We start from the raw sequence: 27433 nt of genomic DNA on the forward strand, positions 1-27433 counted from the left end.
ACAAATGAACGACCCTATTAAAAAAGAATTAACATATACATCTTCCAGTTTGTCTGTCGTGGTACTGAGGGGATGTTGTGCTGATTCTCAGGTGATGCAGAGTTATACTGACATGGTGCTGAGGTGGTGGTGCGCTTGTATGGAGGTGGTGCTCAGTGATTCAGAGTTGGTGCTCTGCGGGTGATACGTTGATGCTGACGTGGTGCTGCATTGGTGCTGAGGTGGTGCTGTGCTGATCCTTTGACGGGGCTGCGCTGGTGCAGAGTTGGTGTTTTGCCGGTGGTGGTGCAATGATGCGGAGATGGTTCTGTGCTCATGCGGAAGTGGTGCTGTGGTGGTGCTGAGTGATAATGAGGAGATTCTTCGCTGGTGCTGAGGTGATGCTGAGTGAATCTGTGCTGATGCCGAGGTGGTGGTGCTGCACTGATTCCAAAGTAGTGCTGCATTGGTAGTGAGGTGGTGCTGTGCTGGTGCTGCGCTGGCGCTGAAGTGGTGCTGCGCTGGTGCTGAGCTCATGCTGAGTTAAATTGATGTAGTGCTAAGGTGGTGGTGTGGTTGTGCAGAGGTGGTGCTGAGTGATGCTTTGGTGGTGCATTGGTAATGCTGTATTGGTGTCAAGGTGGTGCCGAGTGATGCTGTAGTGGTGCTGTGGTAGTGTTGAGTGATGCTGGTGCTGAGGTGGTGGTGCTGCACAGATGCTGGTGCTGCACAGATGCTGAAGTAGAGCTGTGTTGGTAGTCAGGGGGTGCTGCACAGGTGCTGTGCTAGTGCTGAGTTGGTGGTCCGCTATCTATGGTGACTTGGTGCGGATGGGGGAAGGCGAACATTAATAGCAGGAAGAGGGCAGGACAGCACTAACCTGAGGTACAGCGGGATAGAGACATCTAAATTAAGAAGGTCAAAAACAAGAGGCAGAAAAAGGGTGGAAGTGGGCACAAAGGTGAACTTTTTAAATATTGTTTTGTCTTTAAATGTGAAATCAAGATATTATTTTGTATTTAAATCCTGCTTCTTTATTCTGCTGTTTGTGATAACAGTCCAGTGCCAAGAATAACATGGACGGTATAGCCAAACGTGCACTGTCCTGTGTGTTTTTAAAACGTATTATAATTGTTCGCCAACAGTATGGGGAGAGATATAGACATGCTGCTGCGGGATTGAAAAAGCGTATGGCGATCAAAGCTCACAGAGAAAGAGGGGGTTCACACCGGGACGACAGTGTCCTGCAATAAATTACATGCAGTCTAAAACAACCTAGAGACCCTCTGTGTGTAACCATTCCCAGGGCAGGGGCTGATAAACATTACACAAATAGATAAATGATTAATGGTGCCCAACGAGTGCTAAAGAACGCTAACTAAACTACGACCCATGTCTCGTACGAATACTCTTGCCAGGTAACCAATTACTGTGAATCACTAAACATGCAGTACTCTTGTCCCTTTATTCTATGGCAATGAATGCTGGTGCTTGTAGTCTTGCTTCTCATCAACAGATTGTATTCCACAAAAGCAACCGGAATTCAAATAACCATTAATTACGTATTTAAATTCAGCGGGTGAAGATTTTAGTCTACAGTAAACTGGCTTATTGTTGCGACCTACTAAAAATGTATGTACATCCATGTTCATGGCGCGATTAATTAAGCTTGGTGAATGTGTACACTGACTCGTCTGCCTTTTAATTTTGCAGTAGCATAACTATTTCTGGCTCGCGCAATCGGATGAGATCTCTAGTACATTGTCAATATTCTTTGCATTAACTTTGTAACACGCAAACACAGTTACAAAGACATGGCGAGTTATGCGCTTAGGGATGAGTTAAGGTGGTCGGTTATTTTCTCGGAAGCAAGATGGCGTCTGGCTAAACGGCAACTGCAATCATTCCTGATGCCGTAGCAGTTATGTGACAAAGAGCGGTGTGCCGGTAGAAATCTTACCCCCAATGATGGCGCTGCACTCGGGCGATTTTCTGGTGACAGCAGAGAAGCTACTCGCTGAGCTCCTGGTATCAGCGGCGGCTGTCCTGTTAGAGCTGCAGTCATACAGGCGGCAGCGAAGGGGAGTCCTCAACACTCTCGGAGTCGGCGGAGCCCGCGGAGCCAGCGGAGCTTCGGGAGGCGGAGCCAGAGACAGAGACGGAGGCAGCCAAAGCAGTGGTGCCTCGAGAGCCGGGAATAGTCATTTTTGAGATCCCTTCACATGAGCAAGCAGAGTGGAATAGATCGGTAGCCGGTGCCTCTCACTCCGCAAGCATGGCGCCGAAGATTACCGTGGAGCAAAAGGAAAAGCGGCAGATGGGGAGCAACAACATGGATCGATACCCCAAAGGCTCCACTACAGGCAAAAGACCCGGGTACGACTGATACGATAAAGGAGGTTGGCAAAGAGATCGCAAAAAAGGCTGGCAACACCCCAGGTGAGAGGCTGAACTGGGGGAAAAAAATGATACCGGGACTTGGAATAATACAGGGGGAGAGTGCCAAAGACAGGGGAAACGAACACTGGGGGGCTCAAAAATATAATGGGCTTTTTTTTCACCAACCAGCCAGACGGGCTCTCAAAAGAAAAAGGATTCACCGGCCCTAGGGAAACCCTCGATCGCAACAACCTCTGTAGCAACCCCTAAAGGAAACAAGCAAAAACATAAATAAAAGGTCTCTCACACTGCTGTCTCTCACACACTGCTGCCTCTCACACACTGCTGCCTCTCACACACTGCTGCCTCTCACACACCATGCTCTCCCACACACCATTCTCTCCAACACACCATGCTCTCCCTAGAAGACTCACACTGCTGTCTCTCTCACACTGCTCTCCCCCAACCGCTTAGACCACACATGCAACCTCAGCATCATACTGGACTCCTCGCTCACAATGAACTGCTAGATCAACGCTGTATCCTCCTCATAGCTGCTTTTACAAACTATGTCTACACCAAAAGACCTTCAGATGGATCCCCACCTAAGTAAGAAAGAGTCACCCACGCACTCCACCAGCAGGCTTGACTACGGCAACGCCAGCATCACCCAGATATCCCTCAGAAAACCACAGAACATTCAAAATGTCGCAGCAAGACTGGTCCTCAGCATCCCCAGCCGAAGCCATATCACTGAACACCTTCGTGAACTTCACTGGTTCGCAGTCAACAAAAGAATCGCCTGCAAAGCCCTCCATTATTCTGGACCAGCATACCTGAACCACCGCTTCGCATTCACGGTATAGCCACCAGACACCGTCACTCCGCTCCGCCTGACTAGCCCTTGCCTCCATCCCTCGTATCCACGAGACAAGAACCAGAGGAAGATCGTTCTCCTACCTCGCCAAGACCTGGAACAACCTGCCCCTCCACTTCAGGCAATCCCCGTTGATGACCCAATTCAAGAAGACTTAAGACCTGATAATCTGACTGAACACAGACGGACCAGCAGTACCCACCCCTCCCTCCAGCGCCTTGAGACCCTCGCGGGTGAGTATCTCCGCTGTACGAACCCCTGATTGATTGTTTAAATGTGGTTGGATTACATTGTTTACAGTTATTTGTCTCGATCTCTAATGCAGGGTACATCACTTAGTGAGCGTAGCTTCTTAAAAGGAAGGTTGTTTGCCTTAAAAATAGATCTTATGGGTGGATCACAAAGCGTATGACACTGAAGTGAACCATGTTAAACATTTACTGATATACGGTCAAAAGATCACAGACATTTCTTATGTGCCACCACACACTTGTAGATCACAGTGCATACAAATGGTGTTGGGAAAATATTTAAGAAAAAAGATTAGAATCATAAAGATTCAATGTCAATACACTAAAAAGAGAGCAGAAATCGTGAGAGGGAACGGTATTTATGCCCGTTTGCATATGCTCAGTCATGCACTTTGGAAAACTAAAGATTTCAGAAACTAAACATGCAGGCGATAATGTAGGTGAAAATGCAGAGAAGAAAATTACTGTTCAGCACAAAGGATTAAGAGGGTTGCTTTCTGCAGCTGCCTACAGCTCAGTCATGAGACTATGATATCATCGTTATACGTATACCCATTGCGGAATGAACTGGGGGAAGGGTTTTTGTTTTATAAAATTATGCATTGTCAAGAACAAGCTGGAACAGTCAGTCCTTTCAAAGTGGCACAAATACTTTTCTTTCATTGGCGACCTATGTCTTTATTACGTGGCTACGAGGATTACTGTGGGCACTGCCAAAAGCCTCTGGAGGAAAAGTAAGAATCAGCGTTTGAGCAAGCTGGAAGCTTTAAATGCCTCGGCTGCATCACAATACTGCTGCAGGTTTCAAAACGTCTGCCCCCAACACTATCAGCTGGCCATGCTACTTAGCAAAGGTAAAACGGTCCTTGGGAATAGGACAACTCATTTTATTCAAGCCAGGTAACCAATTTATCTGTCAGCTACAGATTAATTCTCCAAAAGAAACCTATACACTATAGGATAAAACACTCCCCACTAGAGAATAAAAATAACAAAACTACTCATTTCAACCAATGGAACCGGGGGGAGGGCTTATTTTTTTGTTCGATTTTCAGCAGCACTGATATTGTCCAGAACATGTTTGACGGTTTTTATAAACAGCCCTGTGCAAATCACATAGGTTACATGGGGATAAAGTATCTCAACTTTAAAAGGTTGATAATGTAATCACTCACCGATGATCACATACAGAAAGGAGGGGACGGCTGCTGCGTTCATCACTCTCCATACAAACAGGCACGTAAGGGAAGAAGAGTATCAAGGTAGCAGTATCATGGCCATCTAGAAGCAATGCCCATGGACGTCAATTCACCAAAAATACCGGGTGTAGTAGCATTTCGTTACTCCCCTCAGCTCCCAGGGAAGGTAATGTTCCACCTAACCGTGCTCCATGTAATATTACTCACTATTACTGTAATGAAACATTACTGAAACAAGCTTAATTTAGCAAGTCCCACAATCTGTAAACACTACACCATACACATCCTGTGTTTAGTGAAGGGCGGGCAGGCACACAGACAGCGGGAGGGGGCGGGCAGGCACACGGACAGCGGGAGGGGGACGGGCAGGCACACGGACAGCGGGAGGGGGCGCGCAGGCACACGGACAGCGGGAGGGGGGCGGGCAGGCACACTGACAGTGGGAGGGTGTAGCGGGGAGGCACACGGACAGCGGGAGAGGGCGGACAGGCACACGGACAGCGGGAGGGGGGAGGGAACGGCAAGAAAGGCACTCACCTGGACTTCCTCCGGCGGCGGTCGGCCAAGGACCTTGGGAATAGGACAACTCATTTTATTCAAGGCAGGTTACCAATTTAACTGTCAGCTACAGATTAATTCTCCAAAGGAAACCTATACACTATAGGATAAAACACTCCCCACTAGAGAATAAAAATAACAAAACTACTCATTTCAACCAATGGAACCGGGGGGAGGGCTTATTTTTTTGTTCGATTTTCAGCAGCAGTAATATTGTCCAGAACATGTTTGACGGTTTTTATAAACAACCCTGTGCAAATCACATAGGTTACATGGGGATAAAGTATCTCAACTTTAAAAGGTTGATAATGTAATCACTCACCGATGATCACATACAGAAAGGAGGGGACGGCTGCTGCGTTCATCACTCTCCATACAAACAGGCACGTAAGGGAAGAAGAGTATCAAGGTAGCAGTATCATGGCGGTCTAGAAGCAATGCCCATGGACGTCAATTCACCAAAAATACCGGGTGTAGTAGCATTTCGTTACTCCCCTCAGCTCCCAGGGAAGGTCATGTTCCACCTAACCGTGCTCCATGTAATATTACTCACTATTACTGTAATGAAACATTACTGAAACAAGCTTAATTGAGCAAGTCAAACAACCTGTAAACACTACACCATATACATCCTGTGTTTAGTGAAGGGCGGGGAGGCACACAGACAGCGGGAGGGGGCGGGCAGGCACACAGACAGCGGGAGGGGGACGGGCAGGCACACGGACAGCGGGAGGGGGCGGGCAGGCACACGGACAGCGGGAGGGGGCGGGCAGGCACACGGACAGCGGGAGGGGGGCGGGCAGGCACACGGACAGCGGGAGGGGGGCGAGCATGCACACGGACAGCGGGAGGGGGGAGGGTATCGGCAAGAAAGGCACTCACCTGGACTTCCTCCGGCGATGGTCGGCCGCGGAATGACCAAATGAAACCTCGACGTCGGAAAAAATAAACCCCACCCACGGCCACAATGACGATCGGAGAGGGAAGAAATCACAGGAACGCCCACGAATCTGGTCCGGCCATGACGGACAGATCTCTGTTCCAATGGCTAGCCTCCATTTATGGAGCTAGCCAATGGAACAGAGGGGCGGATTCCCAACCAACATATTATTCTCATTAGGTTTTCACCTTCGTGAAAAGCTGCGCAGTGCGCAACTTTCCCTTAGGCGAAACCTAAAAAGGCTGAACAGGAAGATCTTAGAGCAACCCAGGTAGCCTCCATCGGAGTAACACAGAACACAGCTACCCCAGAGGTTCTATGGGGGGAGATAACCGAAGATTGCGAACATATTGCATATGTTGTTGAGGTGGAAAAAGATGGGGGGAGCTATAAAATAGCAGCTGTGAATCACCCTCAAGAGTCAATCGAAGAACCCCCTGATCCATATGAGGCTTGTGTGGGAGAAAACGGAACTCCCAAATTTGTTGATCCAGGCGGGGAGCATCTACTAACAAGCATGTTAGTGCAGGAGGCCACAGCAAGCAGCGGCTCTAGTGGCCCCGAAGATACCCAGGATCTAGGAGACCACTTTTTTTCAGTCACAGATGGATCAGAAGGTTCCCCCTTCGCAAGATGAAGAAAACGAAAGCGAGAGCGTGTCATCTGCTCGCACGATCTCCAGCTTGGAAGTAGGAGCTGGTACCCTACAAAAGGATAAAGACACAGCTGTCAGGAAAAAAGGCTGTAAAGGAAGCAGAGGGACTCCCACTCCCTTGAGAAAATAATATGGCACAGATGAGTTAGTAGAGCAAACTCGGAAGCAGCCTTGTATTGGGACTACTCAGCCACTAAAAATGTCTACCCAGAGCATACAACACAGGTCCATGCAAAGGCAACGGCAGGGGCAGATGAGGAAGCCCCCTCACTCCTGATGATTCTCGACTCAATCAAGGAACTTCATGAAGAGACGAGAACTGAAGGGAAAAAGAATAGGTTGGCAACCAAGAATCTACAAGGGGCTGTGAGAAAGTTGGCAAAAGTTTGTACAGATACCAATACGAAAGTGGCCCAACTGAAAGACCGGACGAGCCTTCTGGAAGATTGTCAGGCAAAAGACTCAGCCAAACTTGACACATATGACAAACAATTTGTTGACGTGCAGTGGAAGATCGAAGATCTGGAAAATCGCCAGAGGCGAAACAATCTCAGGATTCTGGGAATAGAGGAGGGGCCGAAGGAGATGATATCAGGGCTTATGTCCTGAAACTGATGAAAGGTGCTTTTCCGGAATTAAGCCATTGGGAGTGGGAAAGAGAAGTCCAAAGGGTCCACCGCTTTCCGTTGGCCTTGAAGAAGAATCAGCCCAGGGCCCAAGAAGGCACAGTAAGACCAAGACAAAGAGCAAAATTAATATACTTTGGGAACTTCCTACTGAGGGAGGATGTATACTCTAAAGCTCGGCCAAATGCTAAACGATCCTTCGAGAACCAGTCCTTTTTCACCACCCCTGATTATTGCCATATAACAGTAGAGAGGCGCTGGCGATTAAGGGAGCTCGTGGAACCATGTCGCCAGATGGGCCTACAAGCCTATCTAATGAATCCGGCGAGGCTGAAGATTATCTATAAAAATAGCACCAGAGTCTTCACATCCGAGATCCAAGCCAAAGCATATATGGACACGTTAAAAACAGAGAACAGAAGTACAGCCCTCTGATGAAAGGACGGGTGGTAGCAAGGGATGCTCATTATTAGTTTTTTTCACGCAATAGTAATTTTGTATCTACGCGAGAAGGTTGAGTAGATAGAAGAGAATCTATAAGTAATTAAAAACTAAAAGGGTTAGGGGAGGGGGAAGGGAAGTGTAAGACTACATAGCTTAGCACATAATTGGGGGGGTCGGTTAAGAGGATAACGCACTTAGTAGGATTATCTAGCACACCACAAAGTACTAAAAGCACAGAAAATACGGCAAAGGGAAGCCGATTGTCAGACTCCATCATAGAGACCTTAGGTCTGCTTGCTTCATTTGGTGGGAGGGAGGGTTGGGGGGCTCCAGAGAGACGGGGCTGAGGGTGGGGGCAAAAAGTCAGAAAAAATCATCATCATTAAGTAATAAAGAAAGCCAGAATGGGGTATACAGGAGGAACAAATGCGAAATCAAGGAAATTTTAAGCGGATAGTTATCATTAATATATGTGGATTAAATGACACAAAGAAATGCAGGGATGTGAAGGAATATTTAGGAACAGTGTGGGCAGACATAATTGGCATACATGAAACTCACATTGTGGTCTCTCGCAAGTTTTTATTAGAGCAGTTGGGATACTGTTAGTATGTACAACTCAAGGAACAAGAACGCGGGGTGTCGATTTTAGCTCGGGCCAAGGCAGTGATCGCAAAAAAACAGCTTGCAGATGCTTATGGTTGTTGGGCTATGGTAGAATGTCAAGTGCAGGGATTGAATTTTACCTTGTGCTCGGTTTATGCTCCCACAGTCGATGACCCGGAAATCTTATAATATAATAAAGGGGTTTCTAAAGCGCCTGGTGACGCCATCACGGCGTATCCCCGCGCTGTGGAGCGAGAGTCAAGAGGGCAGAGGCATCCATCCCTAAAGGGCAAACAGATGTGTTTTTAAAAGTTTCCGGAACATAGTTTCAGTTTTGGCTAGTCTGATCACAGCTGGCAGGCTGTTCCACTGGGTGGCTGCCAGCACCCGAAAGGAGCGGCCTCCCATCCTGGCCTTTCTTACACGAGGAACTGTAAGGAGACCCATACCCACAGAGCGAAGTGCTCTTTGGGGTAGATAGGGGATAGCCAAGTCCTTCAAATACCCTGACGCTTTTGCAGAAGTTATCCTATAACAAAAGAGGAGGGCTTTAAAGAGGATTCTTTTCTTTATGGGAAGCCAGTGAAGGGCAGCCAAAGTAGGCTTGGATGCTGTTCTTTTGGGGAGTCTGAGGACTAAACGGGCCGCCGTATTTTGCAGCACTTGCAGTCTTCTCAGGTTCTTCTCCGTAGTTCCTAATAACAGCACATTCGCGTAGTCAATACGAGAAGTGACCAGAGCTTGGATCATAATGCGTCTGGCCTCAAGTGGCAGTAGGTCCAGAGTGCGGTTTAGGGTCTTCATAACCCCAAAGCATTTCCCCACCAATTTGTCAACATGACTCTCAAAAGAGAGTTTAGGATCAACCCAGACCCCCAAGTTCTTGGCCTCACTGCACGGGATGGGCAGAGAGCCAAGGCAAGGCGGCCACCATTCCTGAGTCCAGCTCGCCCCATCTCCCCCTATCACTAGCACCTCCGTTTTAGCCCCATTGAGCTTCAGGCAGTGTTGATTCATCCAGCCAGCAAGCTCCTGCATGCAGGTTTTAAAATCAAATTAGTATACATATGGCCAATTGGCCATTGCCAATAATAATGTGTGGAGACCTGAATATAAATGGGCTAAATGGTCTATGGAAAAACGATCCAGTTAGATTTACAGGTCGGAAAAGAAAGAGCCATAGAGCCCTGGTACAATTAATGGAAGATAATGGGCTTATCGATATATGGGAACAACAGAATGCGTTGGGGGGAGGTTGTACATACTATTCCGCACCACATAAGGCTGTAGCACGTTTAGACTATTTTCTGATCTTACCTACTTTAACATCCATCTCTAAGATAAACAGGCTGTCACGAGTAATGTCAGATCATAACTTTCTAATTTTAGACATGCCAGTTTCAAATTCTCAGACACAACAACCTATTAGCTGGTCATTCTAGAGAGCCCTATTACAGGATAGTAAATATGTGTTGCATATGGAAGGCTGGCTCAAGGAATTTATTGAAATTAACAGAGGGTCTGCGCAGCCGGGGTGGTCTGGGATGCTTTGAAGGCCGGCATTAGAGGGGAGACCTTGAGTTTTTCAATCAAGCGAAACAAGGCGGAGAAAGTCGAGATAGAGGGGAAGTTAAGAACATTAAGCACATTAGAAGAGGACTTGACTAAAGCAATTAGTGCAAAGCAAGACATATTAGAGACAACTCAGAAGCTGGCCTTAGCTAAGGCTGCAGTAGGGGAATCGTTCGCCTTGAAGGCGGCTTGAAAATTCTTAGCCAGGAAACAGGAGCAGTATGAATATAGTGAGCAAATCGGGCGTACATTAGCGATCAGAACTCGGCAAGCAGCAACAAGAGGGGAAATACCAGAGCTAATCTCAGAGGCCGGGGTAACAGCCACCACCCCTAAGGAAATCTGCTTGATATTCCCAAAATGTTATCAGAAGTTATATCATTCAGATAAGGGGGCGAGCAGGGATGAGATAGAGCACTATCTTGAATCTGCACTAATAGAGAGACTATCAATGGAGGATAATAATGCTATGGAGGCCAGCTTCACCCCTGTAGAGATACAGGGGGCAATAAATTATCTCCCCGCCGGAAAAGCGGTAGGCCCTGATTTTATTCCACTAGAATTCTAGAAGAAATTCTTTCCTATACTAAAGGAGGATATTATAAAAACTTATGATCCATACTGCGAGGGGAGGAGCACCACCATCATCGTGGGGGGGAAGCCACAATGGTTTTATTTTTGAAAAAAAATAAACCCCCTACAGACCCAGGGTCATATAGACCGATAAGTCTTATGAATAGTGACACAAAAATGTATTCAAACATTTTAGCGAACCGCTTAAGTTCAATAATCGGTAAGATCATCTCACCTAGACAGCATGGGTTCATCCCTGGGAGGGGCACGGCTGATCATATCAGGAGGGTATGCATGCTATTCGATGGTACAGCTGCCTCACGAGACCATATGGCTCTTATATTGTTAGATGCTGAGGAAGCTTTCGATAGGGTCTCGTGGGGTTTCTTGTGGGCTGCATTGGAAAAAGCAAATATCGGGAATGGATGCATAGGGGCTTTGACTGCATTATATATAAACCCAAAGATCAGACTGAGAGCAATGGGCGAGGTCAGCGGGGTAATTAACATTGGGCGGGGAACTCGTCAAGGGTGCCCTAGCTCCCCGCCTCTCTTCGCCTTTTACATCGACTCCTTCATCAGGAGAATATAATTAAATAGGAACATCCCACCAATAATACTGAACGGCAATGATACTAAAATCCTTGGCTATGCAGATGATCTAGCTGTCACATCATCAGATCCTGCTGTGGCCTTGGGGGAAATAGAAAGCAAAGCAGATATTTATGGGGCACTATCAGGCTACAAACTTAATCAAGGTAAGACATAAATCGTGGTCAATAATAAAATCACATGGACAGATCACAGAGTAACAGATTCAGAGGTATATTTAGGAATTACAATAATGTCTGATTTAACAAAGATTGTGGAAAAAAACCTGGTGCCCTTGATCCAAAAATCCAAAAAAGACCTGGATAGGATGAACAATTTACATCTGACAATAATAGGCGGTTGTAATGTAATAAAGATGTTATTTTTACCAAAAGTTCTTAATCTCTTTAGGACAATTTCACTGAAATTTAATAACAAGTGGTTCAAAGAAATTGAGGGAGTTGCCAACGTTTCATCTGGGCAAAAAGGCAAAACGCGAAGGGCCATTAAGTTTCTGTCCTTACCAAAAGATCGTGGGGTTTGATGGTGCCAGATTTTAAGGCTTATTATTGGGCGGCGGCCCTCCATTATGCTAGAGGACTATTGGGTGGAAACATTGAAGATAGGTGGCGGGGTAACAAGGGTATCCCTGATATATACAAACTTATAATACCGGAGGCTAATCAATGGCTATTAATGTTTAGCGAAGCAAATTATTATAAGAAAGTGAAGTTCAAGACACTGGGGGCAGTAATATCAGTCTGGACCTCGGTCTGAAAAAAGATAGAACTAGGGAGAATGAACTACTATACTCCACTATTCAAGAACCCCTCGCTTGCGGAGGTGTTTCACAATAACGTTATGAAACGATGGGACAGCCTGGGTGTAAAAACTGTGGGGGATCTTATCGACCCCACAGGGCTAATCACGTTCAATAAGGCTCAGCAGATGTACAACCTAGAGCTCAGGGATTTCTACAAATATTTGCAGATTAGATCAGCCTTGCTGAAGAAACAAGGGGGCAATATAAACTTCGAAAGGGAAGAAGTTATGGCGCGACTGCAAAGCAAGGATGGCTGCTCAATTTCACAGATATATGATGAACTGAACCAGCACAAGGAAGATGATCAGGCTAAAGTGTCTGATAAATGGAAAACAAAACTAAATATAGATGGTAATGAGTTTGAAAACTCGCTTAAACTTGCAAACACTGTACTGAAAGTAGCGAACCTCCAGGCTCAATATTACAAGACCGCCTTTGAGCTATACTATACACCACATAGAATAGCAACCTGGGGGGGAACAAATGGTATAAGTTGCCCGCGATGCCAAAGCATGGAAGCGGATACAATCCACATGTTTGCTTCATGCCCTAGTCTAGATTCATATAAACGGTCAATAGAAATTTTTTGGGATAGATCATTAGGGATCCCCATAAGCTTAACTAATGAAGTGATGGTATTGGGAGTTACTAGAGAAGGGGTCCCCGCACTCCATCCGGAACTTATATTTTTGGCAGTAACTATAAGTAGGTTATGCATTGCTTCCCTATGGAAAGATCCAAACCCTCCGACGTTTCAACAATGGATGACACGATTGTTAGCCACTTATAACCTAGAGAAGGCATTATATGAAAAGAAAGGATGGAAGGTAAAACAATTGGGGAAACGGATATGGGCCCCAGTTTTAGAGTGGAAACAAAGGAAGGAGAGAAATTAGAGGGGATTATATCTGTTGTAGTGATTAAGTTATTTTTATATGTGCAATCATTAAATCCATATGTTTTGTAATTTGTATGGTTTTGATCCTAAAGTGGAAAATATATTTACTGTATCCTTTCCGTGTAATAATGAAATTATGAAATGATGATGAAATAAAAAAACAAAAAAAAAACAAAGACATAGCGAAGTTTGCCGCTCCCTTTCCGCCCACTCCCTAAGCTACGGCAGCCACTTCAAACATTGCTTCTGTTCAGAATATGGAAGCATTTAAAAATTATGATATGGCAGAGTACGTGTTCTTTTTACAGAATGTGTGTTCCATGCCAGGGAGGGAGATAACCTCTGGTATCCAGGGATTCTGCAGTCTGTCCGAGAGAAACGCTGCCACGCACCATCTGGGTCCTATAACATTGGTGTCTAAAGACTGATAATTAATGTTCATATTTTATCTGCCCGTGGTCTCCTTGGTCTGCTTATTGCTTTCTGCTAATGCTGTCATGTACAGTACTTGCATGCAGCATTTGTAAAAGAGCAGATTGGGGGAGGAGAAAACTGACACAGACAAAAGAAATGCATGCTGCCACAATACTTAGAGTTGAGGCTGGGGCAGCCGTCGCACTGATTCTAATTAAAATGTTACCTGCTGGGTTAGGGTTGAATCGAGTTGCAGCATTGTTATAAAAGGAAGCGCACAAACGTACACAAACTGCTGTTTAAAACACCGAACCAAAGCAGACCGAACAAGCGCTAAAAGACAAGCGTGGCCCTGCGGGCAGGGTTTACCTTACAGGAGCGAGCAGCGGCGGCGCGATAATTGCAAACAGATGGCCCCTCTGCTCGCTCCCGCAAGTCAAACGCTGCACATGCACGAGGACCCATTAGAAACAGTGCAGAACATGCACGAGTTTCCACAAAAGCCCCGGAGTGATATCAAGAGGTCACCACAAAGCAGCTAAAAAAGGGCACCTGGTCCATCAGAGGGTCAAGACCTGAAAGAAGAACAAGCTTCAGGTACCTCGATCTCACATTGGATGAAAGAGGAGGTACAAATAAACCAGCTGGGCTCTTTGAAAATGATGGTACAACATCTGACATGCAGGATGGGCCAACTTAAAAGAAGCATTGCATGCCAAATCACAGAGGGCCTCCTAACGGTGGTGACAGCTAAGGTGATACTCACATTCACATGTAGGCCAATGTTATTTAAAGACAACCAATATGAATGGTTAGACAAACAGCAATGTACCTGCTATCGGTGCATCTTCGCCCTTCCAGATTGTACTAGCCAATCACAAATAAGATTGGAATTTAAACTGCCAAAGCAGGATCTGATTCTGTGGGCCAAATTCGTAGCTTATTGCCGAACATTGCAAATGGCCCCAACTGGCACAATGAAACATCTGCTCTGGGAGAAAGTCCATGACTCTGGCTCAACATAGAGTTTGCTCCAGGCAATTTCAATCAAGGCATTAATGTGGAAGACCTACTAAAAAACAGCTTACCGCCAAGAATCATAGCAAAATTGCTAACAAAACAAACAAAGATAATCTCATAGGAGCAGGGCTAAGGGATCTACAATCCAAACATTGTGGCAGCTGGGCAGCAAACCTTTACTCTCTTGGCTCCCTACCTGAGTACCTCTCACTAATATCACACTAAGTATACCCTCATGAGAATGCGTTTTGGCCTAATCCCACTAAGGGGTTATCAGTATGGTCATAAAGAGGGGGAAGTTGATGCACGATGCAGATACTGTGGCACAACAGAAGAATCCTTAATAAACGCATTCTGCCTGTGTGAAACTCTGAAACCTTTGAGGCCCTACTGGCTCCGGCAAGTACTCCGAATCCTAAATGTAAGGACATGTAGGGCTACTGTCTTAACCTGTCTACAAAAAGAATCAATCCATCTATTGAGATGTTTCATAAAGTTGATGAAATCAGCAACAAGAAATCCAAAAACTGCCCATGATGGCTGCTGTACGCAAGGAACATCGATAATTGCCCTGGTTCACATAAAGTAATAAAGCAACAACAGGCAAAGATGCCCCATATAACCTTGGCATCCATGCTCGATCTCCTTGGATCACACCTCTCAGAGTCGCACCTTACCAGTAAGGAATTATGGACCAGCGTGCACTTTAGGGCAGCTCACCGCTATTCGATCAATTGAAAGTTTGCTTGAGGCGAAAAAGGTATGTTTTTATTATGGAAAGCATGAATCACTTTTTGATTTTTATAGACTGCTGTCCTTAATCCCCTTAAAAAACCTCACATTGTAGAGTTTATCCTGCTCTGCTATTGTATGCTTTTATTCTGCTTTTATCTGTTTCGCTCTTTCTCTGCTGAGATGTAATGGTTTTAAATAATTTGACATCAATAAACTACTTTACTCGCCATAGGCAGATCTTCTCGGGTGCTGTCACTTCCACGAAGCAACATGGATGGGTATCTTCCATTTTATGCCTCATTGACTTTGTACTTGGCAGGAACACCATCCACAGAACACACAGATTAATGCACTGCAAATATGCCACTTGTCAAAGCTCATCACATACATGCAGGAGCAAATGATGGATTCCAGTTTAGGGGACTGAGTTTCTCTCTCTCTCTTTCAATCTCTCTTCCTTTATCTCTCTTCTCAGACGCATCACATCAAGGCAGATTCCTTAGCTCCTCCTTTCATCAAGAAAGGAGTTCTTTTAAACATCCTCTCACTTACTCCCCTGCAAAAGAGAATCACTGTCCTGACATTTAGGAGCGCTCGTTCACCTTGCTGGTTGTTCTCCTGTTGCTGGACTTGTTGGACCTTGCCACCGACCGCTTTCCCTGCGAGTCCTCCCGCTGCCGCTTTCCACACTGCTGCGGCCGCCGAGTGGAGGACTCGCTCTCCCAAGATCCTTTGCGGCACTAATAGATGCCGTCACCACTGCGCCCGGCGGCGCTATAAACTCCCTGCAGCCCCTGCGTGCGGGAACACGTGCGGGACACGCCGGGCTAAGCCCGGGCAAAGGGCGGGCACTCTGCGGCCCTCAGAGGCCTGAGGAGGTTGGGCTGGGCCACCCTCCTTACATCTTCTGTCTTCCCTTTATGGACTTTAAAGTAAGATCTGTTGTTGGACTTATTATTATCGTGCACACTGTTGATTCATTGGAGAACCGTAAGAACTGTATGAGCTTACTCCATAATGCCTATGAAATCTAACACGGCTGGTAAAACATCAGCGGGGGGCCCATTACCACCTCCTTTAAGGGGACCCTTGACAGTTACATCACTAGGGCAGTTTCAGTTGTGGAGAGGGAAATAGCGCAGGCTGAAAGGCGTATTTCTTCTGAGTGACTAAATAACCCTCTTCCCTTTGGGCTCACTCAGAATTTACTCCCTACTCCTGAACTCAACCCAGGTCCTGTTCTATCACCTGATCCAGGTATCCTGCGTCTCCTACAAGATCTTCCCGAAAGTACGCCCAGTTTGGTGCTGAACAATACTTCAACCCACCTTATTACCGATTCCCCCACGGACAGCTCTTTTGAATAGCAACTCCCAGCAAAACCTTCCAGTACAGTAAAGGTTGCGCCTTCAGTTCCATCTAAAAGAAAGCGTGGTCAAACCAAATACAAAGGCTCTAAACCAAAAAATTCTAAAACTTCCACATCTCCCTTACCCTCTACACATGACCCCCAAAACCCAACTGTTTCTAGTCCCCATCACACAGTTCCGTTAGATATTGTCTTGGGTAAAATAGAGCATTTAATGAGATCTTTACTGCTGCCCTTTCTTGAGCGTGTCAAACGAATAGCAGTCCAACTCGGGGAAGTCCAAGATGCGTGTACTTCAAATATGAAGTTACTCAGCGAATTGACCACTAGCACGCTTTCTTTGAAAATTCCCCCCCCTTGTGAAATATCTAAACTAGGTAAGAGTCCACCCAAAGCAAAGTCTGTGTCCAAGACAATACCCCAAGCCAATCCCCCCGCTAGTCACTCTCTTAATCCAGCATCACCTATTCAGAATCCCAGAGATTCAAGAAAATTGGAACAAAATAATTTTCAAAAAAAGGTCGTGGGCAACAATTACAGGGAGAGGCCCACGATGAATAAAAACGCAAAAGGGAAGGTGTTGCAAGTAAATCTCCCGCCCGAAGCAGACCCCTACGTAATAGTGTTAACCGGGGTTTCTACACTGAAGCCTGGCCAATTGGATAATTACCAGACCTTGAAAAACAAGGTCACGCATTGGCTTAGTATTAATAGGCCTCTTCCTGCAAGCATAGACGGTAAAATCCGAAATGTTAAGAGGTTACCCTGGCTAGGACAAAGACCCAAGGACATTCAAGGGGACAGCATAATCATTAATTTTAAAGACTACAGAGCTACTAATTTTTATTAAAGATTGGTATAGTGATAGCTATGAGGGAGGCATTTCTACCAAATCTTTAAGCTATTTTTACCCAAGACCTCTTGTTGATAATCATCCTCCAATGAACCCGATGAGTAACCCTGCCCCAACTTTCACTATCCCCACCTTTAATCGATATGCAGCCCGATCTAGCTTAGAGGGGGTGGATTGACTCGCAAACAAGTATGTTAAGACCCCGAAACCACAAATTGACCCGAAAGGTTCCTATAACTCCAAATAACATAAGTGTTGGGCATTCTGAGGATCATATTTCGGTTGCCTTCTCACATAGCCCTTTTATTGTGAGATGCGACAACGTGCAGAATAAGTACCAATTCCATGTGGCGGATTGTCTGTCTAATCCCAGGTACATTTATTCCACCCTGACCCTCAGTCTGTAACAGAAGTCCCTCAAGTACCTCCCTCTGATACTATTGTACCACCGGGTGAGGTAACACTTAATATAATTTATTGGACCATAGCAGGGTTACGCACTAAAATCGACCAGGTTACCTGGCTTGAAATAATTCGAGAACATTCCGTAGTTTGTCTGCAGGAAACATGGCTGATTTCTCTCAAATGCTCGCCCCTCTACCTCCGGTAGACCTAAAGGAGATCTAGCCATATATCTATCTATTGATCCATGTAAGGAAATCTCCGCACTGAAGTTAGCTGAGAATTATCAAATCGTAAAAATAATAGTTAACAAAGGGTGTACATACTTTCAGGTCAACATGTATAACAATTTGCCCTTTTCTGATTTTGTTAATGTTTTGAATGAAATGTCACGTATTTTAACGGAGCAACGGGCTAGTTTCCCTGTCTCTTCTTTTAACTTGATATGGGGTGGTGATTTTAATATTCCTCTGTGTCCAAGCTATGACTCAACTAATTGCGGTGTTATTGACGAAAGTGGGTGCCCTTTAACATACTTTGCTCATTCTATTCCAGGGAATTGTCTGAATGAACTGCTATTCTCGTTAGATTTGGGCTTTGCAAATGACCTAGTCGATCCCCCTGTAGCATTTTCACCTACTTTTCATGGAAGGGGGTTATCTAGTGTTATTGATCATATACTAAGCACTAATAATTCGCATATTCACCTGTCAAAATTCATTACGGGGGCAGATATTAGTAGCGACCATTATTCCAATACTCTTACTATTAAGATCCAGGGTATCCGTCATCAAACCAGGATTGCAGTTTACTTAACCAACAGGCCCTGACAATAGCTAAGCCAAATGGGTACTCAGTTAAATGGTCGAGTGCAGATCCTAATGCTCTGTCAGCTAAGGTAATTAAAAGAGCACTCCCCTTATTGGAAATATGTTTAGACATGCAATCCCCCGTGGATTTGATTTTGACCAGTTTTGCAGAGATCACCAAAATAATAAGAGAGGAATTATTCCGCAAGCAGAATTCTAATCCCTCTCAAGGGATCGGTTGGTTTAACACCCAATGTCGTAGGGTTCTTTCTTCTTTGAAGGAGGCCCTACGCAACCCTACCAGGGATGTTCTTGCAGTGAGAAAACTTAGAAAGGAATATAATTTGGCCATCAAAAACTGTAGACGCGAAATAAAAAGGGACTTATGGGAACAACTTCATGAGAGCTGCCGAACCAAAGATAGCTCTGCATTTTGACACGTAATAAAATCTCCCTTTCTCTCAGAGTCGAGTTCAGCACCCAGGTTCGAAGTAGCTGTCTCTGCTGAGAATTGGGTTACCCATTTCTCCCCAAAAAATTCTGGGGGACAATTAGCTCAGAATCATGGTGAGCAAACAAGGGTGGGCCCCTCCTCTACTTCCAAAACGTACCCTATGCAGTTAGTCTTTGGTCATAATGAAGTCATCGCTGCATTGTCAGCCTCAAAACCCGGGAAAGCTCCTGGCCTGGACGGGGTTCCGTTGGACATTTTTACCCATTACCAGGAGCTCTGGTCTCCGATCCTGACCCGTGTTTTTGAGGCAGCAACATCTGTTGGATTGATTGACTCATGGTCAACGTCTACGTTACTCCCCATTTTTAAAAAAGGTGATCGCACTGACCCTGCATGCTACAGGCCCATATCCCTCCTTGATTCCCTTGGCAAAGTGGCAGGTCGACTGTTTCTTGAGCGATTACATGACTGGGAAAAGGCCAATAAAATTATGACCGACCTTCAATATGGGTTGCGGAAGGGTCTGGGCACGGTAGAGCAGGCCTTAAACCTTTCCCTTTTTATAGGCAAATATGTGGGGGCCAAGAGTGGTAATTTACACCTTGTACACGTTGACCTTTCCGCAGCATTTGACTGTGTGTCTCACTCGAAATTATGGTCAATTTTAACTGAACTGGGTGTTGATCCACCCTTGGTCACATTTTTACGAGAACTGTATTCTTGCGCTTCGGCGAGGGTGCGATACGGGATTCATGGCGATCTTACATCGTCTTTTACCATTTCCAGGGGAGTTAGATAGGGCTGTGTACTGGCTCCCTTCCTTTTTAATCTTTATACTAATGGCCTAGAGTTGGCTATGTTGGAAGGGAGCCAGGATCTCCCCACAACAGCCCATCACCCTAATACTGCAATATTATATGCAGACGACTCTCTGATAATGGCAAGAACCCGATACCAACTACAGCACCTTCTCAACAACTACTGTAACTCTATGTCCTCCATGGACCTAAAGGTCAAGATCAAGAAGACTTTTGTCATGCACGTGGGCAAGCGGTTAAAGAAACCCAAACCGATTGTTATTGCCAATGACAAGCTGGATTGTACTAACACCTATCCCTATCTCTGCATTTTATTCTACAGTAATATGTCTTGGAGGCAGGCTATGTGCAGTAGGAAACTGCTGTTTCTACGAGCCACTACTGCCCTGGTAGCCTTTGCAAGAAAGCTTGGTAAACCTCCCCCCGAAGAACTCTTGAAAATCTATTATGCCAAATGCCATAGTGTGGCAGTATATGGCGCGGGGGTTTGGGGCTATGCTGCGGCAGATGCTCTTCAGGTTGTAGAAAACACCTTTATTAGGTATGTGCTGGCAGTTCCTAAAAGTGCTCCAACTTACGGTAGCCATATCGAGTTGGGTATGGACTATATCACTGATAATATCATAATTCAGCCCATTCTCTTATGGACCGAGTGTGGACCACAGAGCAGTGTCATCTGACCCGCACCCTTATTACCGACTGCCTGGGCTTGGTATACTGGGCCAAAATTCCCTGGTTGGCCTATGTGAGCAATTTTTGGTGGACTTAGATATGTCTCTGTATTTCCTTGAGCCATTAACTATGTCAAACATTTCAAGGAAAAAGTTGAAAATGTTATGCTTATCACATTTAAGGGAGTTGCGCTTATCTCAAGAAATTAGCAAGCCCTCTAATATTCAGATTTTAACTGTTCAAACCACCTCAGGCATCCAACCGTATTTAAAATATCATCTGAATGCACACGAAAAATATCTTCTTACAAGGTTTCGTTTTAATACTTTCTTTCGTATGATTTCTTTTCCGAAAAAACAGGATTGGTCTAAATCTATAATTAAATGCCCATGTGACGACTCCTCGGACCAATCAACAATGCATGTTATATTATTCTGTAGGTTTTATGAATTACCGCGAAAGCGCTGGATTATTCCATTACTCTCATTCATGGGCTTGAGATCCTGTCGTCCCACTTTTTTGACTTTGCAATATTTGGACTCTGTTTTCATTGCCAAACGTGTTGCATGTTTTCTGAAAATGTGTATAAAATACTGATGCAACCTAGATTAATTGGCTGTTTTTAACGTACTAGCACTTTATTATCACATCCTCTGTCTTTTTAACTATTTTAACAAATTGTTATTTTTCCATATGTACTTATAATTTTTTTAGAATTATTCTTACCGCTGACCAGATGTTTTAAAACTGTATGTTGTAAATGTTCTTTTTATGGTTCCTACAAAATTATGGAAACCGAATAAAAGATTTATGAAAAAAAAGAATCACTGTCCTGAAACCAACATGGGTGGATTGATAAGTTCTAAATGAGTGAGAAATACAATTAGTTAAAACCAATTTCTTATAAAACCATTTTGCTTAAAAAACAAGGTCCTCTAAAAATATGTAAATAGTAGCTCCTTTTCAATGTAAAAACAGATTACATACCAGTAAGGTGCAGGAACCCTGTGGTTTAGGATGGGGATAAACATGGCTGATAATGGGTTTGGGCGGTAGCGTAGAATTTATTGTTCTCCATAGGTCTGAAATTCAACTGAAAGGATGTAAGAAAATTACACGTTTAGCGACAAAGCATGCAAAAGCACAGGTACAAACTAATTTCATTTAAATGCTTTATTCAGATTATTTGAACAGGCATTCTGACCCATTGACACAAATTGCATTTGGAAATACATTATTTTATTCATTCGAATGATTAAAAAAAAATCTGTTTGACATGTTAGACATATGTCACAAAATGCTTTAAGATGTACACAGTTTGCTTAATAGATCTGTTTTATGTACACATATCTGTCTTGACTGCCATTGTTAGTTTGTACATCATTGTTTTATTTTTTGCAACAAACAATTAATGTTCTTAAACATAGGAATTGGTTTTGACTTTCTTTTTTATTAGGCCCCATTACAGATTCACACATCAATGCTTGCGTTGGATGAATTCCAGGAATTATTTGGTCGCATGCCAAATATTGGGTAAGGAAAATGTAATGCAAATAAAGAAATAATTAACCTTATTGATTTATCTAATTTGGGTTTGCCATGTTTGTTTCTCTATTGATGGCGGTTTGGTTTCGGTGCCTGTATATAATTGAGCATCGGACGGCAGGGGGTAGCTCTACAAAGAGTTTGGCAGTTGCTAACTTAGATAAAAGTAACTTCAAGATTTGCACAGTGTACAAGTTGTTACCCCGTATTAGTTCTCTGGCCCTTTAACTTTAAAATGCAGTAACCTGTATCTAATGCTTCTATTGTAATAGACATTAATTTGCATTGCAAACATTTCATTGGCACTTTTCACATGGTTTAATGCCCAAGGAGGTTACATAGCCCACATATAGGAGGATTTGTTGAAGGAAACACATCGAAAAAGTAGAGAACATTCTGGTATGCTCCTGATTCAGCAGCTGTGAGTTGGCAAAAAAAGGATCGGCTGTTACCAGCTTCTTTGGCACCTTAGGTAAACCTGCTTCATCGTTTCCGTCACAGTGTTGCAAATTTGTGGTGTCAGATTCACAGTGCCACATGGTGAAAGAGGCATGCATTGCTATAAAACGTATTCAGCATCTATACTGTAAAGTGTTGTTCACATAACGAATCTGAAGTAAGCTTTTGAAGAAGCTAAGTGGCTCTTGTCATATGCTGGGTTCGTAGGTAAATGGCCCCATGGGAAATCTCCCTCACGATGGACCTTACTGTGACACCCTCTAATGTCTTCGATAGTCTCCCACACAGTAGGCAGCATCATCAATGTTCTTTGAGGTTCTCTGGGTTGATGCATCAGTTGTCATCAATGTTGTACTTGATTTCAGCATGCAGAAAATTCAGAACTTCAATTCATAGTCAGTTGAAGTGGAGGGCCCTCTTAAGTTCCTATGGCAAAATTGTAAAAAGACCTAGTTCGGGAAACTGGTTCCCTGGAAGGTCACATGTCTATTTCTAGACTAGCACTGATTAAACTGTGCCAAGGGCAAAGACTCTGTAACCCTGAAATGACTCGGCTTCAAAGAGGTGATCAGGTTCTAGGTGCAGAAATGTATAACGTCAGAGAGTTAAGACGCTGGCAAGATCAAAACATTTTACTTGTAGGACTTGTGACCGTTTAAGCACAGACTTTAATGTGAGTATGTACTCGCCAACACCATCTGCTTCAGTCCCTTCAAGAATCCCCAAATAAATTACTATTTTAGGCAGTAGGCTAAGTTGAACATATCTACATATGTTCTACGGCAGAGACTCTTCAATCTTGAGACCTTTCCAACTTCTGTTTTTGAAGGTTCTTAGACTGTTGAAACCTGCAAAGAAGTCTTTCTGGGTCAAGCCCCTGTAAAATTTTGACAAAAGGAGGCTCTGGAAGGAGTAAAATCGTCCCATGTGAGCTTTTCTGTTTCAGCGTAGCATTCCCCTCCTAATGATTCTGTAAATGTGTCAGCGGTATTCATGCTTCATGCTCTGTTTTTAGTGGCCTCACCATATCAGAAAAGAAGATGGATGGATGCTATATTGAAGAAAATTTTCTTGAATACTTCCAGATGAGATCCATTCCTCACATCGTTTCTTACAGACTTGGCCTTTTCCTGTGGAAGCTGGTAAATCATCTTGTTTACTAATTCCACACAGATAAAGAGGAAACTACACTGGAGATGATTAGTGATGGATGTGTGATTTCCATCGACAAAACCAAGTATGCCGTTGACTACTCAGACAGCAGATACTGCCATGATATCTCTCAGGAGATCTTCATGGCTTAGCTCATAGACTTGAAATTAAATGGCCTCCACAAAATTATGAATTTCCCATTCGCTGGAATACCTTGTTTGGGGTTTACACTAAGGGTGAGGTCATAAGGATGCAGGCAGAATCGGAGAGCCTCAAGTAGAATTGGTCTGGAATAGAGTAAGAAATTAAGCTCAGTCCAGATGATCTTCTCATCGGTCCCATCAGCACTAGTTTCTCCTCCACTTGGCAGCTTTATTACCAGGTGAAAAAAAAATCTTTTGCCACAGTTGGAGATCTCATATGATTGTCGAGAGGAGTGGAATGGGTATCTATATAAGTTAGATACTCTCAGCAACTTTCTCGATGATTGGTTGTTGAAGGCGGGCTTGCCCTATGCAGTCGTCTCCCACCTCCAGTCTATGGCCGACCTCCTGCATTCGCATTCGCTTGGGTTCTCCATCACCGTGCCGAAGTCACACCTGTCTCCCTCTCAGAAGCTCCTTTTCATTGGAGCGGTCCTGGGCATGATTCAGTTTCGTGTTTATCCTCCCCAACAGCGAGTCTCGGATATTTGGGCTATGATTCCGATCTTTCAGCCTCTGTCCCGGGTTTCGGTCAGGATGACCCCCCAGGTACTGGGCCTGATGGCCTCCTGCATCCTGCTGGTGAATAATGCCAAATGGCATATGCGTGCTCTGCAGTGGGAACTGAAGTTCCTGTTGGTGCAACACCTGGCAGATTCTCTGAAATGCCTGGGCAGACAAATTCAGCCGCAGGTGCATGATGGATCACGAATGGCGTCTTCACTAGGAGGTGGCGCAATTTCTCTTTCAACAGTGGGGAGAGCCTTGGTTAGACCTATTCACCACCGAAGAAAGCGCGCAATGTCAGCAGTTCTGCATGTTGGAATTTTTCGAGGCGGCACTCGCTATGCGACGCTGTATACGCCTTTCTGCCTGTACCACGTCTGCCCTGGGTGCTGAAGAAGATCAAGCGTGACCGGGCCCAAGTCATTCTTGTGGCTTCGGATTGGGCACAAAGAGTCTGGTATGCCGAGGTGCTACACATGGTAAGGTATAGAAAAGGGGTTAATCCAACAGAAGTCACTGGGACCTGGGTAATGAAAGCACAAAGGGGGAAGGGTCCCAGCAATAGGTACAAATAGAAACAATTAAATATATTCAATGGTAAAGACCACCTAATTCACAAACATTGTTATTTATTAACAATGTAATTATTATATTGATTATAAACATTTATATTGCACATTGTCAATATATTCATAGTGCCCCTGAAAGGAAGGGAGGTAGTATAGTGAAGGGTAGTGTGGGTATAGGATAGTGACATAAAAACTGGCCAGAAGGCCTGACTGTGCTATGTATTCAAGTCCAAACATTGACAAACAAGAAGACCATTGGTTCAATAAATTATTAGGTACACATCATGCTCCACATATCACAGTAAATGTCAAGATTGGGGGGAGAAGCTGATAAACCAAAAAGCAGTCGACGTTTTGTCCCCCTATTGTTTGCAGGCGTTAATTCTATCCTTGCATCGGGGTCTTCATCAGGACGGGAGCGGGGCAGAAGACCGTTGGTTGCTTGTCTCCAAAAGGGATAGATGAGGGAACGCTCTCAGAGGAAGAGTTACTTCAAAACAATTAGATGGTGATGTAAGGAGGCCATCAGATAAGAATCGTAGCTGTAGGAGCGTTGCAAGTCCACCAGAAGGTCCGATAAGGCAAGGTGATCCTGCTGCGCACGAGGCGTTGGAGGGAAGTCCACCGTCAGGAATAACAGGAATGAATCAAGCTCGATCACGCCTCGCGTCAATGGCGTGATCTAATTGTTTTGAAGACATTAGGAACATCAAGTTTGGTTTCAGTATTTTGGATTTAGTCACCTCCTGTTTTCTACTGGTAAGTAGTATTCATTCAGCAGTGTTGCTTCGCTTTCAGTTGGCCGACAGATTCTCTCAATAATTCAAATAAGCTTTATTCAAAATCACATGGCGAATTATAAAAGCTACACAAATATAACAATATCAAGTTAAAAATCAGTTAAAAAGTAATGAAAACAAATGAGATAAAAACAGACAGAAGCATCCCCTGCTGGTCAGTAAGATTTCTAAATCTGCTTTCTATATCTTATTACAGCCAATAAAAACCGTGGCAGCACAGCGCATATATACAAACTCCGAAGCAATTGCAGATAAATAAAAGCTGGTCGATATTGCACAAAACCTAGTTGTTTTAACAGAGGCTTAATAAAATGTTTTCTCAAGTCTGAATAGAATTTACTAAAAAGAGAATTTAATGGTACTCTGTGTAGAATCATTGTCACATGGGCATTTCACAGGCTCGTGGGACCACATATTAGTTGTGGGGAAGCTAATTAGATGGTGGAAAATGTCCAACCTGTACCGTGTCATCACAAATCTATGACGTGAATTGTACACATTGGCTAGGTAGGGCTAATCAAGATCAGCTGGCTCTTCAAAACAGAGGGTTTTATTATCTCTATGGATAGCCTCAATTCGTCAAGTGTCGATAGACATTTCAATTTGAAAGCTTTCCTTTGGATGCTAATCAGGAACTCAGGGTGGGCGAAAAGCTTGGGGTGGCAAGAAGTCACGGACAAATCTGAGCCTTGGGATTTTAAAGGCAGACTAAGATCTAAACAGTGCTCCATTATGGAACAATTGAACACTGTGTATTCAGAGGACCAGATCTTATGCCAGAGCAAAACTGGCTGGATATTGATCATGTCTGCTAAATAGGGAACCCCCAATTCAGAATGGCAGACAAAGGTTGAACAACTTTTCGGAGACAAGTAGGTACCTGAAGAATACATTTTCTGCTAGCTGAAGCAAGTCGTCATTTGCATACCCACAAAGCTCAGAGCCATATATTTGGCAATTGGTCTACATTTGGCCTTATAAATGGTCATTTCCATAGGATATTTAATGTTTAGCTTCCTAGCAAAGTTCAATAAGGCCATGGTTATTTTAACAAATTTGAGCCTCCTTGACTTGATTACACTAGTCCAGATCTCATCTTTATTAACCACATGGCTGCTAGGCGTTTTCCCGTCCTGCGCTGAAAAACCAAAATAACAATTATAAATGACGAGCTGGCCTTGTCATCCGCGCAGGGCAGGTAAGCGCCATGACGAGCCCAGCTCGTCATTAGCTTCGAAGGGGTTAAATAAAATGCCTAAATATGAAAATGTAGGCGTGAACTAAATCTTAGTGCCGTCAATTAAAATGTCACGTGTAGTTTCATTACAAAGGTTTCACTGATGTTTATTTTTAAACTGTGGTTCTGCATAAACTTGGCAAATTCATCGACTAACCTCTGTAGGCCAAGAGGATTACGTGCCATTAATACCACGTTGACAGCATATAACCATGCTGGAATCGGACTCTGCCCAATTTGGGGTAAATCTGTGTACTTACTAGCAAGGGTGCTTCCTAGGTAAAGAATAAACCAGAATGGAGCGAGTACACAACCTTGGCGAACTCCTCTTTCTATATTAAATGGCTGAGTGCATTTGCCATTTAAATTGTGTCTTACTTTGCCCCGTCCTGATGTATCCAGATTGCTAAGAAAATTCACAATAGAGTGATCTATGCCCATTCTG

The 27433-nt window shown here is 44.3% G+C and overlaps 1 protein-coding gene across 2 annotated transcripts in view; it reads left to right on the forward strand.

Annotated features, from left to right (window-relative positions):
- The window catches only part of UBA6 (ubiquitin like modifier activating enzyme 6), a 1035692-nt gene that overhangs the window by 312098 nt on the left and 696161 nt on the right, over window positions 1-27433 (forward strand). For both annotated transcript variants that reach the window (XM_086961917.1, XM_086961916.1), the window contains exon 12: window positions 21973-22049. In XM_086961917.1, coding sequence (XP_086818043.1) covers window positions 21973-22049 — 77 coding nt within the window. The remainder of the gene's footprint in view (window positions 1-21972; window positions 22050-27433) is intronic.

Source organism: Lissotriton vulgaris, chromosome 3_1, assembly GCF_964263255.1.
Source record: "Lissotriton vulgaris chromosome 3_1, aLisVul1.2, whole genome shotgun sequence".
NCBI classification, from domain to species: domain Eukaryota; kingdom Metazoa; phylum Chordata; class Amphibia; order Caudata; family Salamandridae; genus Lissotriton; species Lissotriton vulgaris.